Source organism: Podospora bellae-mahoneyi (assembly GCF_035222275.1).
Source record: "Podospora bellae-mahoneyi strain CBS 112042 chromosome 1 map unlocalized CBS112042p_1, whole genome shotgun sequence".
NCBI lineage: Eukaryota > Fungi > Ascomycota > Sordariomycetes > Sordariales > Podosporaceae > Podospora > Podospora bellae-mahoneyi.
Genome location: NW_026946359.1, coordinates 711,344 through 725,748, shown reverse-complemented (window position 1 = coordinate 725,748; position 14,405 = coordinate 711,344). Strand labels below are relative to the sequence as shown.

General features: G+C 53.0%; 4 protein-coding genes across 4 annotated transcripts; 3 read left to right on the top strand and 1 right to left on the bottom strand.

Annotated features, from left to right (window-relative positions):
* Positions 1 to 184: 184 nt before the first annotated feature.
* QC761_0002360 (uncharacterized protein) lies at positions 185 to 1,151 on the top strand. The gene is made up of 3 exons (XM_062871761.1): positions 185 to 280; positions 339 to 662; positions 738 to 1,151. The coding sequence occupies exons 2-3, from the start codon at positions 491 to 493 to the stop codon at positions 743 to 745; spliced, it is 180 nt and encodes a 59-aa protein (XP_062736550.1). The 5' UTR covers positions 185 to 280; positions 339 to 490; the 3' UTR covers positions 746 to 1,151.
* Positions 1,152 to 2,913: 1,762 nt separating this feature from the next.
* On the top strand, positions 2,914 to 3,595 carry QC761_102656 (uncharacterized protein; the record flags this gene model as incomplete). Its single annotated transcript, XM_062873511.1, has 2 exons — positions 2,914 to 3,050; positions 3,157 to 3,595. The coding sequence occupies 2 exons, from the start codon at positions 2,914 to 2,916 to the stop codon at positions 3,593 to 3,595; spliced, it is 576 nt and encodes a 191-aa protein (XP_062736549.1).
* Positions 3,596 to 4,780: 1,185 nt separating this feature from the next.
* On the top strand, positions 4,781 to 6,153 carry QC761_102653 (uncharacterized protein; the record flags this gene model as incomplete). The annotated part of the gene is made up of 4 exons (XM_062873510.1): positions 4,781 to 5,276; positions 5,580 to 5,670; positions 5,770 to 5,989; positions 6,019 to 6,153. The coding sequence occupies exons 1-4, from the start codon at positions 5,207 to 5,209 to the stop codon at positions 6,151 to 6,153; spliced, it is 516 nt and encodes a 171-aa protein (XP_062736548.1). The 5' UTR covers positions 4,781 to 5,206.
* A 1,456-nt stretch (positions 6,154 to 7,609) lies between these two features.
* Positions 7,610 to 14,171, bottom strand: RPO21 (DNA-directed RNA polymerase II subunit RPB1). The gene is made up of 3 exons (XM_062873509.1): positions 13,287 to 14,171; positions 8,342 to 13,230; positions 7,610 to 8,280 (listed from the first exon to the last, which is right to left on the bottom strand). The coding sequence occupies exons 1-3, from the start codon at positions 13,641 to 13,643 to the stop codon at positions 8,253 to 8,255; spliced, it is 5,274 nt and encodes a 1,757-aa protein (XP_062736547.1). The 5' UTR covers positions 13,644 to 14,171; the 3' UTR covers positions 7,610 to 8,252.
* Positions 14,172 to 14,405: the final 234 nt, after the last annotated feature.

Here is a 14,405-nt window from a genome sequence, read left to right as displayed (position 1 = left end):
TACACAGATGTACTTTCTCTCTTCTTTGCCCCATCGCCTTCTCCCGCTCCTCTGTCCCGCAATAGGTGGTAGTGACGTTTTCTCCCGCAATCTGGCCACGGGTAGAGCCTGAGCCATTCAAGATTATCGACCAACAGCACCACCCACCTGATTTCATCTCCCTGCGTAACCATCGCTGCCAACAGTCGGTCAACGACCTAGTTCGACCTCACTGCCGATGACACCCACATACCCCTGGTGATCTTTCAAGAGGCTCAACGGCGAACAGCGAAAGTTCGAAGTATGTAGGCATCCCATCTCTAGCGAGAACATAAAAGGGCGCCAACGTCCTCTCAAAGTTTCTATTCCCTTTATCAGCATCACTCCGCGCTCTATCATCCTGCCGTTCACACCACTGCCTCTACATTTACTCGACATCGAAACCGTCTACAGCTCAACTTCTTTCCACAAATCCTCCCAACCTCCGCACGACACACCCACAAACAACAATATGTGCTGCCAGATGATTACCTGGAGATACCGAGGGTGCTATCACGCCCCCACGAGCGAGATGTCGCACACCGCCGAGTGCAGAGCGCAAGGTGGAGGTTGCCCTGGGGGCGTCAGGGAGGTTCCGCACGAGATTGACGGCTATTGCGATAGCTGCTTGAAGAGCATGTGTCGTTAGTAATTTTCGGTACGATCACTTGTCATCAGCTTGTGAAAATGCTAACCAGAACTCGTTCGCACATTTGCAGGGCTTTAACATCTGTGCCTCGATATCCACAAGGAACTGGCCGGCGAACCGATATCGACCGACAGCGACATACTTGCAAACGGCATCATGGCCATGGAACCTGTACATTTTTTTCGCGAGGGAGAGAAGCAAAGGAGACTCTGGCTTGGGGTAATCACCACTAAAGGTGGAGTGATATAATGGCTTTGGGCCCAAGGGACGGACTTGGTACTATCGTGTCTTGGGCTTGGACTTCGATTAGAGGGCTGGCACTGTGTGTTTGGAAGGAGGAGGATGTCTGTTTACTTTCGTGGCTCTTCTGCCGTTTTGTTTTTCTTTTGTTCGCGGTTTCTTACCTGGGATCTTTGTTGTCTGTTATATATTTCTCCGACATTCTTCGTAGTACACCCACGCGATTATACCATGGTCTTTTTACTTACCTTTCTGTTCTTGAAATTGTATACTGATCTCATGAGGCACTCAGAAAACATGCCAGCTCGCAGCATACCAGAAGGTGTCACCAACAACCGCCCCGAAGGAACCAACCCCTGAACTAACAAAGTATTTGGACCCTCACGGCCCGCTGCCGAACTTGTGCCCCCCATGTCAGCCCTGCCTAATACCTTGTCAGGCCTAATCACGACTGTTTGACCTGTTGTGAAGAATCATTGGTCAATTCGTGGAGCTGATATTGCTCAGATATAACAATAATCGACACACCCAGAAAGCAAATACTGGCACGCATAAATGATATCTTCCTCGCTGCAACCCCTGTTGTTCCACCACATGACTTTGCAACAGGCTTCTAGCAGCAACCTACATCTTGAACCTTTCAGCCTGCCTTGATGCGGCAACGTGGGATTTGCTGACTATAATCAATCTAGTCTCGGTGACACCCTCGACAGCTTACGTCGCCCAGTTCCACATGGACGAAAAAGTACGAGCATTACACCCCCTTCTTTTCTTTTCTAAAACATCAACCACTCCGGCAACGGAGTGTCTTTGAAGATTCTGACGACAGTTGCGGTGGCTTTCCGTTGCTTGACAACTTTGACACTTCCGACGGGTATCACACAACGGCCGGACACGCGCATAGTTCAAACTCTCCGATTGTTTGTTTGACCGTTTCGTGCTTTCTTCTCTTTTCTCTACAAAACACGTGCGCATCACCGGAACAGCTCAGGCAGCTTGGAAAAACTTGGTGTTCCAACGCCCGGAACTCCAGCTGCTGTTTGTGGCCCCATTGTTTGGCATTTGTAACCCCTATTCTCCGCCGCGGGATTTTTACAGCTCTTCTGTTCGACGCTGACTGAACGAAACACAGCAACGCCAGCGGGTGCGAGGGAAAAAGGGGGTAACCAGGACTCGGGACATGCTAGGGCTTCGTCTTCCCTGTGAACCCACCCTTTTTTCTTTGCTCTCCGTCTTTGCCTCTTTCCCGCTGTTTTGCGCCAGCCAACCAGAGGGCTTCCACCGCAAAGGGGATGTCGTGTGCCTGGCATAGCGTGGCATGGCTTCGGACGAACGCAGACAGTGGACATCACATGAGCGAGAGGCGCATCAAAACACATGCTTGAGGGGTCAATCTACTGGTCCGTGCAAAGACTGTGGGCAATTCAAGTGGGACCGACACAAAAATTTGGAAGCTTATCACGGCCTTACAGGTGGGACCGCTAAGCCCAATTAGTCATCGACAGACAGGGAGCTCCCAGTCGCTGTGTGTGTCGCTGAGACCTCGACTGTGGGGTAGCTCCATCAGCCGCAACGACCGTTCTCTCTCCCTCTTGCCCCTCATCGCCGTCCCCCCCCCCATCTCCATACCGTCGACTTACACGGTGCCGTCCGCTTGCCAGGCTCACCGGTTTGGCCCGTTCCGGTAGACCGTTAAGCTAGCATCACTCTGCCGCCATATCCATCCGATTCCGCACCAACTTCATTCCTATGCTACATGTATCCCCCGCTGGATACATGCGAGCATGATCGCCCACGCAGACACGAACGACATGGTGGCACTTGACTTCCCGCCGCCGTTGGGAGGAACTGTGGGAGCCGACAGAATACGAGAAGGCAACGGTCTTGCGGCAGCATGGCTTGGTAAGACAGAAAAAGTCTAGCGCCTCAAACGCCAGCAGAGACGGGCACCGGCTCCCGAACAAGCGTGAAAAGCCGCGCCTGGCCAGCTTTTTTGCTGTGACAAGATGCGGTGGACTTTGCAGATGCCGTCATGGCTCAGCATGTGTTCGAAATGCGAAATCAACGGTGCGAGATACCTTGGAGCTATCCCTGTTCACACCGGGATTTCCCTAGCACCAGAAACATTGTTAGGTCCCCTGCAGTAAACCCCCCCTCCGATTTGTTTGCTCTCGCTCCGACCAGGTTTGTGAACTTTGGGGGTCTTGGATTTCTTGAAGCTTGGATTCGGTTGCTAAAATCAATAGCAGGGAAATTTTCAGGATAGCTATCGATGCGGGCCCTGACCAACCAGGTGTAACAGAGCGTTGTGTAATATGGATTTGGCATCAATCATACCAAACATTCACAAGGGCCAAAAATGCCTCTATCGCCTTCGTTGGAAAGATGTCCCATGAAGTACATGCAACGCTTCGCTACAGAATCGGCAAAGAGCAGAATCACGAGATGCAAGGGTTCAGAGCTGTTGATAAACACAGCGACTTACACCACCTATCCCATGCCGTCATACCCACAGAGGTGGACGATCCTTGGCTCTCAAAAACGGGATACAGATGCAAGAGAACAGATGCCATGGAAAGTCCCCAATGGTACACGACATGCTGTCGTCCTGCGACTGCCGAGAAAAATGGCCGAAAACAAGGTTGTCCGACGGAAGCAACAAGCCTCTGCCCGACGTCTCACGCCTAAACTCCCCGACTCAGGTTGCGCTGGCACGTCTTCGTTGCTCTCGTACACACACGATATCTCATCACCGGAGCCAACACACCAGTTCGACAGAGCAAGTGGAAAACGCAAAGACCTCGGGGCGGCCCCTGACCATGCTTGTCGTCCACGGCAAGAAGCTCGCCTTCGCGGCTCTCGCGTTGACACTCTGCGGTTGGTGTTGACAAATAGAAGCTCGTTGCCGTGCACCCTCTAGAATTAGGGGCACGTAGCAAGCGACGGAAAGAGCTGCTGGCTCTCTTACTGGCCCAATTCACACAGAGCACAAGAGGCGGCCATGTTGGTTAAGCGCGAGTGGCTCAGTTGATCTGTAGATCTTGTGTCCAATCGGCTTCCCTGAAAGGGTCTGCGGGGGCGTCAACGGCCCTGTGGGGAAACAGGGGCGATCGACTTGGACGTTGCGTGCCGCAAGCGACTAGGGCATCCGGCCCCACTTTCCATGCTTCCCTAGGGTAATCGTCCGATTTCCCCCTCACCAAAGTGCTTTGGCATCTACATAGTACTGCGAGATGCAGCAAATGTTTTTGATATGTCTGCCATGAAAGGGACACGGTTGAACTGCAAAGCCACGACGCTACCGATGCTGAATGCCGCTCTCCTGCGCTGTGACCAACAACACCAGCTCCTTGCCTGCCAGCTGCTTTGCCTGCCGGTTGTCGGGCCTCCTTCGCTGGTCCCCGAGGCATGAAACCGCTCAGGCCGATCACTGAAATGGATTTGATTATCTGGAGAGGAACCTGCCTTGCTATCGGCCGAGAGGCAGCCAGTCTATTTGAATAAGTGATAGATGACACACGCTCTGGAGGACTGCTACTATGGCTACATTTTGGGCCTGAATAGACTGAGAATATCCTTGATTCTGTCTCGACGTGGCCGCATGTTTGGCTTCTTGTTAACTGGATATGGAATGTTCGATGCGTTCGCTCTCCCCTTTCAGGTTCACAGCCACCACGATGATGCAACATTGAATCTAGACAGGGGTAGGCAGCCATGCCCAGATATGATTTGTTACCGACAGCTTGGATCAGTGGCTCGTGCACTGCAGTAGTGCCCCAATACATGCAATTTCCTACCAGTGAGCACCACATTTCCCACTCCCCTGCTTTCATCTGCAAGGCGGCCGACAGCAATTGGCTAAGACATTTTGGCCCCCGGCTGCACTTGAGCAAACGACGTCTTGTCTTCTGTCAAACGTCAACGACGACGACGATCACCACCACCACCACTTCTTCCACCAAGCTTCTAAACCTCATCATATTTGGGTACAACATCTTGTGCTTACCGGGCATGACCGAAGTTTTCTCTTCATCATTATCATTTGCCTGCTTACCTTCTGTTTCTACATCATTCTTCTTACAGGTTCCAATGAGGCTGTGCGAGCTAGGTCTCTGCCAATGCGGCCACGGTCACAACGCGTCACAAAACGCAAGGCTGAGCACCATATCACAGCACAACCACTTTTCTACAACTTTACTTGAGCCTCTTCCTCACCAAATTCTGAAAAGGGATGTCGGCACCAAGAGTTGCTGATCCGGCATAGTCAAATGAGTTGTTAATGTCCATTGACCAATCACGATGTCTCCGGTATGCCACGGCACCACCAAGTCAACTATTAGCACCCACGAGGCTACCTCAGCCGTTTCAGGTCAGTGACCCGTCCATATTGTCTCATGCCTCGTTCATCTGTCCACCGAGAACCCATGACGGACTATACAATCTTCCCAAATTGGCCACTGCCCCGCCGACGTACATTGGATCCTACCCACGCGGCTGGGTCTCTTCTTTCACCCTTGGCCGTCCTCTATTCGTCCCTATGATCTACCTCTTTGCATGCCTGGTTGCCTTGGCCATTCCCTCGCGAGATCGATGACTGGCTCAGGTTTCTGCAGGTATGCTGCTTCTTCTAGACTGTGTCGGGCATGCAGTGCACCATACCATGCCCACCAAGGAAGGGAATCACAATACCAAGACTTGCCACCCCCCTCCCATTCCACACTATGGTGGGAGGAGGGAACCTCCATCGATCCCCTTTCCAGGAAGTAAGACTCCACTCTCAAGATCATGTAGGGCCAAGCTAATATCGACCAGTGAGGGTGGAAGAATTAGGAGCTCATACATTGCAATGACCGTCGTTCCAGGCACACCAACCCCATACCCACAACCTCGTCAAGAGGTGAATGCTCAGCCTCCGCCATAGTAACACCGGACCATTCCCTGATGAACAGCAACGAGATGACTCCACTCCTCTCCCGTACGGAGTGTTCTTGGGGCCCGGAGAGCTTCCGATATGCCCGTCGTCTTGTTTCAGAAGACGCCCTCCCGTTGGTTACGACTTGGCTATCCACTGAACTCATCGCCGTCGACGACCGGAGCATAGCCACGGCCAGATAAGGTTCCGCATCAGGTGCTTCTCGTGCATCCGCTCCTTACCCAAGGTGCCACAGGCTCGCACCTGCGTGCAAAGAGTCTATACGGGCCGGCAAATCACAGGGCTGGATATCGGCTCTCCTGTGACGGAGTAACCTGACTCTACTGAATATCGACAGAGGTCAGATCATCTACACGTCTGAGCGGCCGCAGAAGGTATCCTGTGAGTGATCTCACATCGTGGGGGGCAATGTAACAGCCAGTTGCTGTGTTATCACCTCCTCTCTCACCTGCTGGGCTACCCCTATCTTGGAAATCAGGGGCCGTGACCACAGGAGGAGAAGCCACTGGTTCGCCCTATTTGTCAGCCTTTCAAACCAAGTGACGTCGACAAGGCTGATGAAGAAGCAGGTACCGTGACTGCAACTGCATTTTCCTTGCCATGGTTTCAAGGTGCTCTGAGATGAAGAAATCAGGGTGATCCACTTGATCGTCTGGGATATGTGCAGAAGTGGTCCCCAGTACATGATCAAAGGTCACTCGTGCACTGCGCTACTTGCGTTGCCGTCCGGGCCGTCACTGCAGATGCTCCACAAGTTTCAATATCAGTTGGTGCTAGTCTACGCTGAAGCGATGATGAACAGCAGAGCACTGCCCGGATGTGCTCCACGCGTAAGCGGTAATTAGTGATGTTTACGATCCAACTCCAGATTCTTTGCCCCGAACGGGCAGATAGTGAAGACAAGAAAAGGGGGCATAGGGCTGAGGGGATGGGGGTTGGGAAGCGATACCGAGCATGGCGTAGTGTGGATGTCGTCTCGAGTAGACACGACAGTGATGGAGTGTTCCACAGTAGTGTTGAGGAAGCGTCATGGATGGGGGTTGATACTAGAGACACACCATTGCACAGCCGACCTCCGTTTTGGCCATGCTCGATAAAGAAGTGCCCAGTTGAGAATCATGCGCGCATGCTTGCATCGAAACGTTGGTGAGTCAAGAAACGGGCATGCTTGGATTGGGACGACGACAAGGCAACCAGGGTTCCTACCTGAATACAGAGCCTGTATTCACGGAGTACCTGGCCGACAGACGTGCATATGACTTTTGACTGTGCCAGAAACTCAATATATCGATGGGGTGGTGGTTTTCCACAGCCTCACCCACATCACTTCAATTACATACGGCTCAGATAGGCTTCAACTCCATTTTTTTATTATTTTAAAAGTCTATTTATAACTGTAATTGCCTGTTGTTGTTGTTGTTGTTGTTGTTGTTGTTGTTGCTACTGTGAGTGTTGTTGTGCGATGTTTGGACTCCATATGCTGTATACCTTATGTATGTCTGCCTGATAGGGAACCACCGGAAAGAAAAAAGGCTGTGCAAGAAAAACAACCTCTTCCATCCAACCTATCAACTTATACACATCAGCACAAGACTGTCTTCTTACCGACGCCACCACCACCACCACCACCACCACCACCACCACACTCGCGGCCGCAAATAACCCGCCACGGCTGCATCACAAAGCTCAGTCATCATCACTGCCCAACTCGACCACCACACACCACACACCATATTTGTACCACAGCCATCAAAACAAACACCTGATAGTTGCATACAAACACCTGTTTTTTTTTGTTTCAACTTGTTACTAATTCACCAACAAGACAGCAAGTAAAATTTGTCATGTTTTCCCCCTTGATTGATTTTTATGATACAAAATGATCATTACTACACAGCCACCCAAGTTCATCACCAATATCCCCTCCCTTCCCCAACCCGCCTCCCATCCATCCATCCCATTCCCTCCGAGCAAAAAACAAGCAATCTCAGTTTATGTACCCCCCTCCCCTTCTTTTTTCATACCCTTCCTCCCTTCCCATAGGCCCCACGCCTGATAATCTAAACAAGCAATGGCGGCGGTGATGGGAGTTCGTTTGTTGCGCGCGTGTTGTGTAACGGTGTGAAAGCCAAACGCGAACCGAAACAGAAGAAAAAAGAGATGAATGACGAACTCTACGCGCTTTCCCATATATATCGCCAAAAAAAATACAATTAATAGTAGCAAGAAACACAACGCGAGAAAAAGAAAGGGTAGCGCAAGAACATAATGCAGATGAATCGTGCCCCCTTTTTTCTCTTCTTTTTCGTTTCCTCTCGCCATGCGTTCTCTCCGAATCTCGAGGCAGACCTGTGCCCGAGATGGTACCTAAGCGTGTCTTTGCTCAGCCGGTTGGAATGTTAGAGTGTGAACTCAGTCATTCGTGGGGGAGGTAGGCGAGCTGAAAAATGTATTGTTAGCATTCCGATATGAATGTGATTGTTGGCAAGAAAAAAACATACTATTGATCACCACCACTGCCCGCGGCGCGACCCGGCGTTCTGGGAGAGAAGCTAGGAGACGTTGGTGAATACCCAGGGCTGGTTGGAGACATTTGCTGCCCGGGAGAGCGCTGGAAGGTGGGGCTTGTCGGCGAGTAAGCATCTGGCGACGTGGGCGACCAGTTGGGCGACGCCGGCGAGTATGATGGCGACGTGGCCTGGAACGCAGGGGACGCTGGGCTGTAGCTCGGACTCGTCGGCGAGTACGACGGCGAGGTCGGTGACTGGAACTGCGCGGGCGATGTCGGGGAGTAGTGACGGGTGGCAGCCGGAGACGCAGGAGAATAGCTCGGCGAAGTCGGGCTGTAGCTGGGGCTTGTTGGGCTCCCAGGACGAAGCATAGGCGACGTTGGCGAGAAAGACGGCGAGGACGGGCTGAACTGAGGGCTCGAAGCAAACCGACCACCGGCGTCGATGAGCGGAGAGGTGGGGGAATACCCAGCAGCAGGCGACGTCGGGGAGTAACCGTAGCTGAAAGGCGACGTCGGGGAGGTAGTGAAGGGACTCGTAGGTCGCCCAGGGCTTGTAGCATACGGGTTGACCGAGCTGGAACCATACCCACCACCACCGTATTCAGATGCGAACCCAGGCGGGCCACCGGATTCATTGCCCACAATAGGGGAGAAGTTACCCATGGTTGGGGAGTAAGACCCGCCAAGGTAGCCGTTATCAGCCATAGGTGAGCCTGTGTCGTAGGGGGTCGCGGCACCCTCAAGTTGGTTACCCTTGATGGTCATGCCAGCCATGAGACCCATGCGAGAGTTATCAGAGATGACAGTCTCCAGCATCTTGGGGTCGAGAAGAACCTCAAAGTGACCAGTACCCATGGGCGCCATCTGACCAAGCATGACGTTCTCGGAAATACCGCGGCAGTCGTCAAGCTCACCAACCGCAGCGGCTTCGAGAAGAATCTCGACAGTCTCCTCGAAAGAACAACGCATGAGCGCACCAGTATCAGCGCGATTGATACCATGACGAGTAACGGCAGCAATGCTGCCGCGATAGGTCATGACATCGACCAATAGAGCCAAATGGCGATGATTGACATAGGAACCGTCGAAGGCAAGCACTTGCGTCAACTCAGCCATGAGAGCCGAGCGAGCAGCTTCGATTCCAAACACATCGACAACCTGGTACAAGTCGTTGGTGTAGGTGCGAGTAGTGTCAACACCCTCAACCGTCAAGACCTCTCTAAGGGCCGTACCCTGGGTATCAAGATACCACTCCTCGCAGGCTGGCTCCTTGTCCTTGTTGGCCGTTTGCGATCCGTCGGGGAGTTCGAGTAATCTGGCGGTCTTGTTCAGGAAAGCACGCTCGATGCCTTCAACGCCACGGAGGGTACAAGAGTCAAGCAGATGCTTCTCCAGACGCTTCAGCATAACGTCATCCTCGATGATAGTGTTACCGTCAGCATCCTTGTCATCGTTCTGGCGAATGACGCGGATACGAACAACCATCTCCTCGGCGTTGTTGTCACTGAAAATAACCGCGACATCCTTCTTGTACTCCTGTTTGATAGCAGCGGCAACATCCTCCACACGCAAGCCCTTGTCAAGCATCTTTTGACGATCGAGCATGATTCTGAGTAGCCAGCGGGATTGACTATCGATGGGCTGCGAGTCAGAGGTGTCGGGAATAAGGAAGTAGGACTCGACGAGATCGAAATCCTCGGGGATGACAGTGGAAGTGATATCGGGGTCGTAGTAGATCTCAGTCATGGCTGTGACGGATCTCAGACTGGTGTGCTCAACCAAGTTACGCATCGACTTGGCGTCTTCTTGCGTAGCTCTCTCCTTGTCAAGGTAGACAACCATGGACGGAGTCTTGATGTCCTTGGCAACGTTGAGGATTTCCTTGAGACGCGGTACACCGAGGGTGACGTTCTTAGAAGAAACACCGGCGAAATGGAAGGTGTTCAACGTCATCTGGGTGGCAGGCTCACCAATGGACTGGGCAGCCAACACGCCAACCATCTCACCAGGAGAGACCATGGACCGGGACCAACGGTTTTCGAGCTCACCAAGAACATGGTCGAAGGCGAGCTTGTTGAGCCGCTGCTCAACAGCCAGGCGCTTGAACGCAAGACGAGAGCGAATCTGAATCTTGAAGAGAATGGTGGCGTTGTAATCAGCTTCTCTGGACAATTCATCGTCGCCTCTAACTACCACCATGCGAGCAAGCAAGGCCTGCACAGCAGGAATGACATCCTTGGGAGTCAGGTCGCTGCGCTGGGTGCTGTCAACCTTGAAGAGCTTCTTGGCAGTATCAATAATACGGCCAATGTTGAGAGGCAGCTGCATGCTGTCATCGTCCTTTTTCTTGCGGTTGATTTCACGGACTTGCTTCCGGTCGGCAAGAAGCTGCTCATATTCCTCATCCAAAAGCGACTGGACGGCAGGATCGCTGACCATCTCTCGGCCATATTCCAGGGCGTCCAGAGCGGCAGCAGAGCTTGTCTCGTCCATCACGTCGAGACGGAAGCGCTTGTCGAACTTGGCGTTGTTCAAGTTCATGTGGTCGACCTTCTGCTTTTCAATGGCAATACCATCAAGGCCATCCTCACCGTACACGAACTGAATGATATCACCCAGCGAGTTGCGCACCGTGCCATCGTAATGCGCCTCAGCGTCTTCAAGAGCCTTGACCAAGCGACGCTGAATGTAACCGGTCTCGGCTGTCTTGACTGCAGTATCGATCAAACCTTCTCTACCAGCCATGGCGTGGAAGAAAAATTCCGAAGGAGTCAAGCCACGGAGATACGAGTTCTCGACGAAACCGCGAGCCTCGGGGGAGTAATCATCCTTGGTGAAATGAGGAAGGGTGCGGTATTTGAAGCCGAAGGGAATGCGCTTTCCTTCGACAATCTGCTGACCGACCAACGCTGTCATTTGGGAGATATTGATGGAAGAGCCCTTGGAACCCGAACGAGCCATGGTGACGGCGTTGTTGAGATCCTTCAAACTCTTCTCGGTAGACGTACCGGCCTTGTCACGAGCCGTATTCAAGGCAGCCGACACCTTGTTCTCGAACGTCTCACGGACGTTCATACCCGGGAGAGCCTCGAGCTGGTTTTCAGTGGCCATCTTGGTAAGCTTGGCGACCACGGCCTTCTCGTCATTGATGTGCTTTTCAATGAGCTCAATGGTCTTGTCATCGGGAATGGTGTCACCGATACCAATGCTGTGGCCGCAGTGGAGAAGCCAATAGTTAACAACTCTCTGGCACCCGTTCAAGAAGTCCATGGCACCGGAGGGGCCCAACTCGTTGTAGCACAGATGAATGATGCCGCCTCCAGCAGCACCGACACTCTTCTTGGTGAGCAAGCCGTAGATGAGCTGACCTTGCTGAATCAGGAGACCCTCGTCCTTAAGCGGGGCGTCCCTCTCTTCGCCATCGGCACCCATGGCAAGGTTGATAATGCTGGGAATCACCATGCTGATGATCTGCTTGCCAGTCCACCGGGGCCTAGGCTTCCAGATAGCAGGAAGGGGAATGACTCCATCCCAGTCTGGGACCCACATCATGACGTCCATCACCTGTTCTTTGGTGAGGAAGGTGTCGCGACGAGTGAGCTTGTATACGCCGGCCAGTGTATCCTGGACGATACCCATGAGCGGGCCGTTACGCTGGGGAGAGACGATGTTGAGAGGAACCATGCACAGCTCCTTGACTTCAGCACGTGTCTCCTCGGTCTGCGGAACGTGCAAGTTCATTTCATCACCGTCGAAATCGGCGTTGTAGGGCGATGTGACGGACAAATTCAGGCGGAAAGTAGAGTAGGGCATGACGCGCACTCTGTGACCCATCATGGACTCCTTGTGGAGAGAGGGCTGACGGTTGAAGATGATAAAGTCACCGTCGATCAAATGACGCTCGACTTTCCACCCATACTCCAGTTGCAGAGCTCCCGCACGCTTGTGATGGCGAAGATCGATGCGCGTCCCGTCCGACCTGATTACGTACTTGGCACCGGGATGTTCGTTCGGCCCATTTTTGACATAGCCGGTCAGCTTCTCAATGTTGTAGGGAGTGACGGTCTCGGGGAAGGTGAGGGTGCGAGCAATGCTGCGTGGGACACCGACTTCATCCAGAGAAATGTTGGCATCACCCGTGATGACAGTGCGGGCCGAGAAGTCGACTCGCTTTCCCATCAAGTTACCTCTCAGACGACCTTCTTTGCCCTTGAGACGCGCGCGGATGGCTTTCACTGGACGGCCGCTCTTTTGCAGAGCTTGTGGCTGACCAGCAATGTCGTTGTCCATATAGGTGGCGACGTGGTATTGGAGAAGATTCTCATAATCCGTGATGATGTGCTGGGGGGAGCCTTCTGAGATGGCCTGTCTAACGTTGCCGTTGGCGCGAATGATATCGCCAAGTTTGTACGTCAAATCGTCTTCGTTGCGCATACCGGTGCCAGTACCGTCCATAGAAATGCTAGGACGCACTGGCGGCGGGGGCACGGGAAGAACTGTGATGATCATCCACTCGGGACGGGCTTGGGAAATGTTGAGACCGATATCGACCATCTCGTCCTCTGACATCCGACGGAAGATGTTGAGAGTCATCTCGGGTGTAAGAACCTTCTTCTCCTTGGTCTTCACACCTTCGTCGTCCTTGTGCTCGACCATGGCATACAGAGTCAGAGCCTGCTGACGCACAACGGGCTGAGTATTGCCGCAACCTCCGTGACCACCATCAGCTGGGCCCGCGTTGGGATCATACGAGCCATCTTCGGGTTTCTGCGGCGCAAGGTTATCGCAAACGCGCTTTGCTTTGCAGATGTCCCACACACGCTTGAAGCGAGTTTTGGGGTCACGAATCTTCATAGCCGCGGCGTAAGCAGGATCACTCTATGAAGGCGTTAGCACAAGCACAATGGATAATCCCGAATTCAGAATGCACGAACTCTATCAGCCAAAACCTTGCTACAGTTATGGCAGACGATTTCCAGCAATTTCTTTGTCCGTTTGATGAATCCTGGATGGTAGACTGGGCGGGCCAGTTCGATGTGTCCGAAATGCCCTGGGCATTCTGACATGTTTTCGGTACATGTCTTGCATTTGAATTGTCGGTCTACTGAGCCGAGTAGAGGGTCGTTGAGACCACCATCGCGTGGCTTGGTTCTCGTCTCATCCATAGTCTCAGGATAGACGATGTGGGCTACGCTCATGGCCTTGATTTCATCCGGCGACAGCAGACCAAACTGGATCTCCTGAATTGTCCGGAGCGGCGCGCTCGAGTGAGCGAAGATAAGGTTCGCCATGATGAAAGCTGTAAGAGCTCAAGTATTTCGTGATTTGGTGAATGGGGGAAAAGCAAGGCGGGTGGGCTAATTAAGGAGGAGTCGTCCAAGCAGCCGGTAGTCGAAGGACCAGAGAGCCTGGCAAAGACGCGGCGGGTCGCAATAGGGCTGCGCGCGCGCAAAAAGTCGGTGAAAAAAGTCGATGTCGAGCGAAGTAAAGGAAGAGAACGACGGGCGAAGACGGGATTTTTGATGGATCGGTCGCCGAAGGATGAGTTTTGCGATTGCAAAGTCGATGGTATCCTCCACTGCGCTGTCCACAGGCCAGCGGCCCCAATGGAGCGATGATCACAAGCTCAGTGCCTCCAGTTTGCGCCGCAAGTCGAAGGAGAGTCGAAGAAAAGTCGTTAAACCGCGTTCAACACGTGTTGTCGGCTTGCCAATGGCTGCAGGCGACAAGAATCGGGGGAGGTTGACGCGTTCCGCGATGGCGGTCGTGATGGTTGTTGAGTGGTAGTTTGGAAAAGAAGCGGATGGCGCCGCTTGCTTCTGAAAAGTTCGACTTGACGGACAAAGCGACGCGGGAAGGAGGCAACGACTAGCCCACTTTGAGGACGGGCCCACTTTTCCGCTGAGGAGCAACCACCACAGCGTACGCATTTACCAGGGCCCAGCAAGTGAACTGTGGGATACCAGCTGGCGACTTGGCCGGTTGCGAACCACCCATCAACCGCCACCACAGCGCTCCCCATGCAACAGGTACCCTCAAGGTCGCTGTGCGTG

What these genes read in the sequence shown, in the direction of transcription:
- RPO21 (XM_062873509.1), bottom strand. Translation starts at nt 13,643, where the DNA reads ATGGCGAACCTTATCTTCGCTCACTCGAGCGCGCCGCTCCGGACAATT. An exon ending in GCAAGGTTTTGGCTGATAGA is followed by an intron (nt 13,231 to 13,286) that starts GTTCGTGCATTC and finishes ACGCCTTCATAG; the next exon opens with AGTGATCCTGCTTACGCCGC. An exon ending in GGCAGTGGTGGTGATCAATA is followed by an intron (nt 8,281 to 8,341) that starts GTATGTTTTTTT and finishes TACATTTTTCAG; the next exon opens with CTCGCCTACCTCCCCCACGA.
- QC761_0002360 (XM_062871761.1), top strand. Translation starts at nt 491, where the DNA reads ATGTGCTGCCAGATGATTACCTGGAGATACCGAGGGTGCTATCACGCC.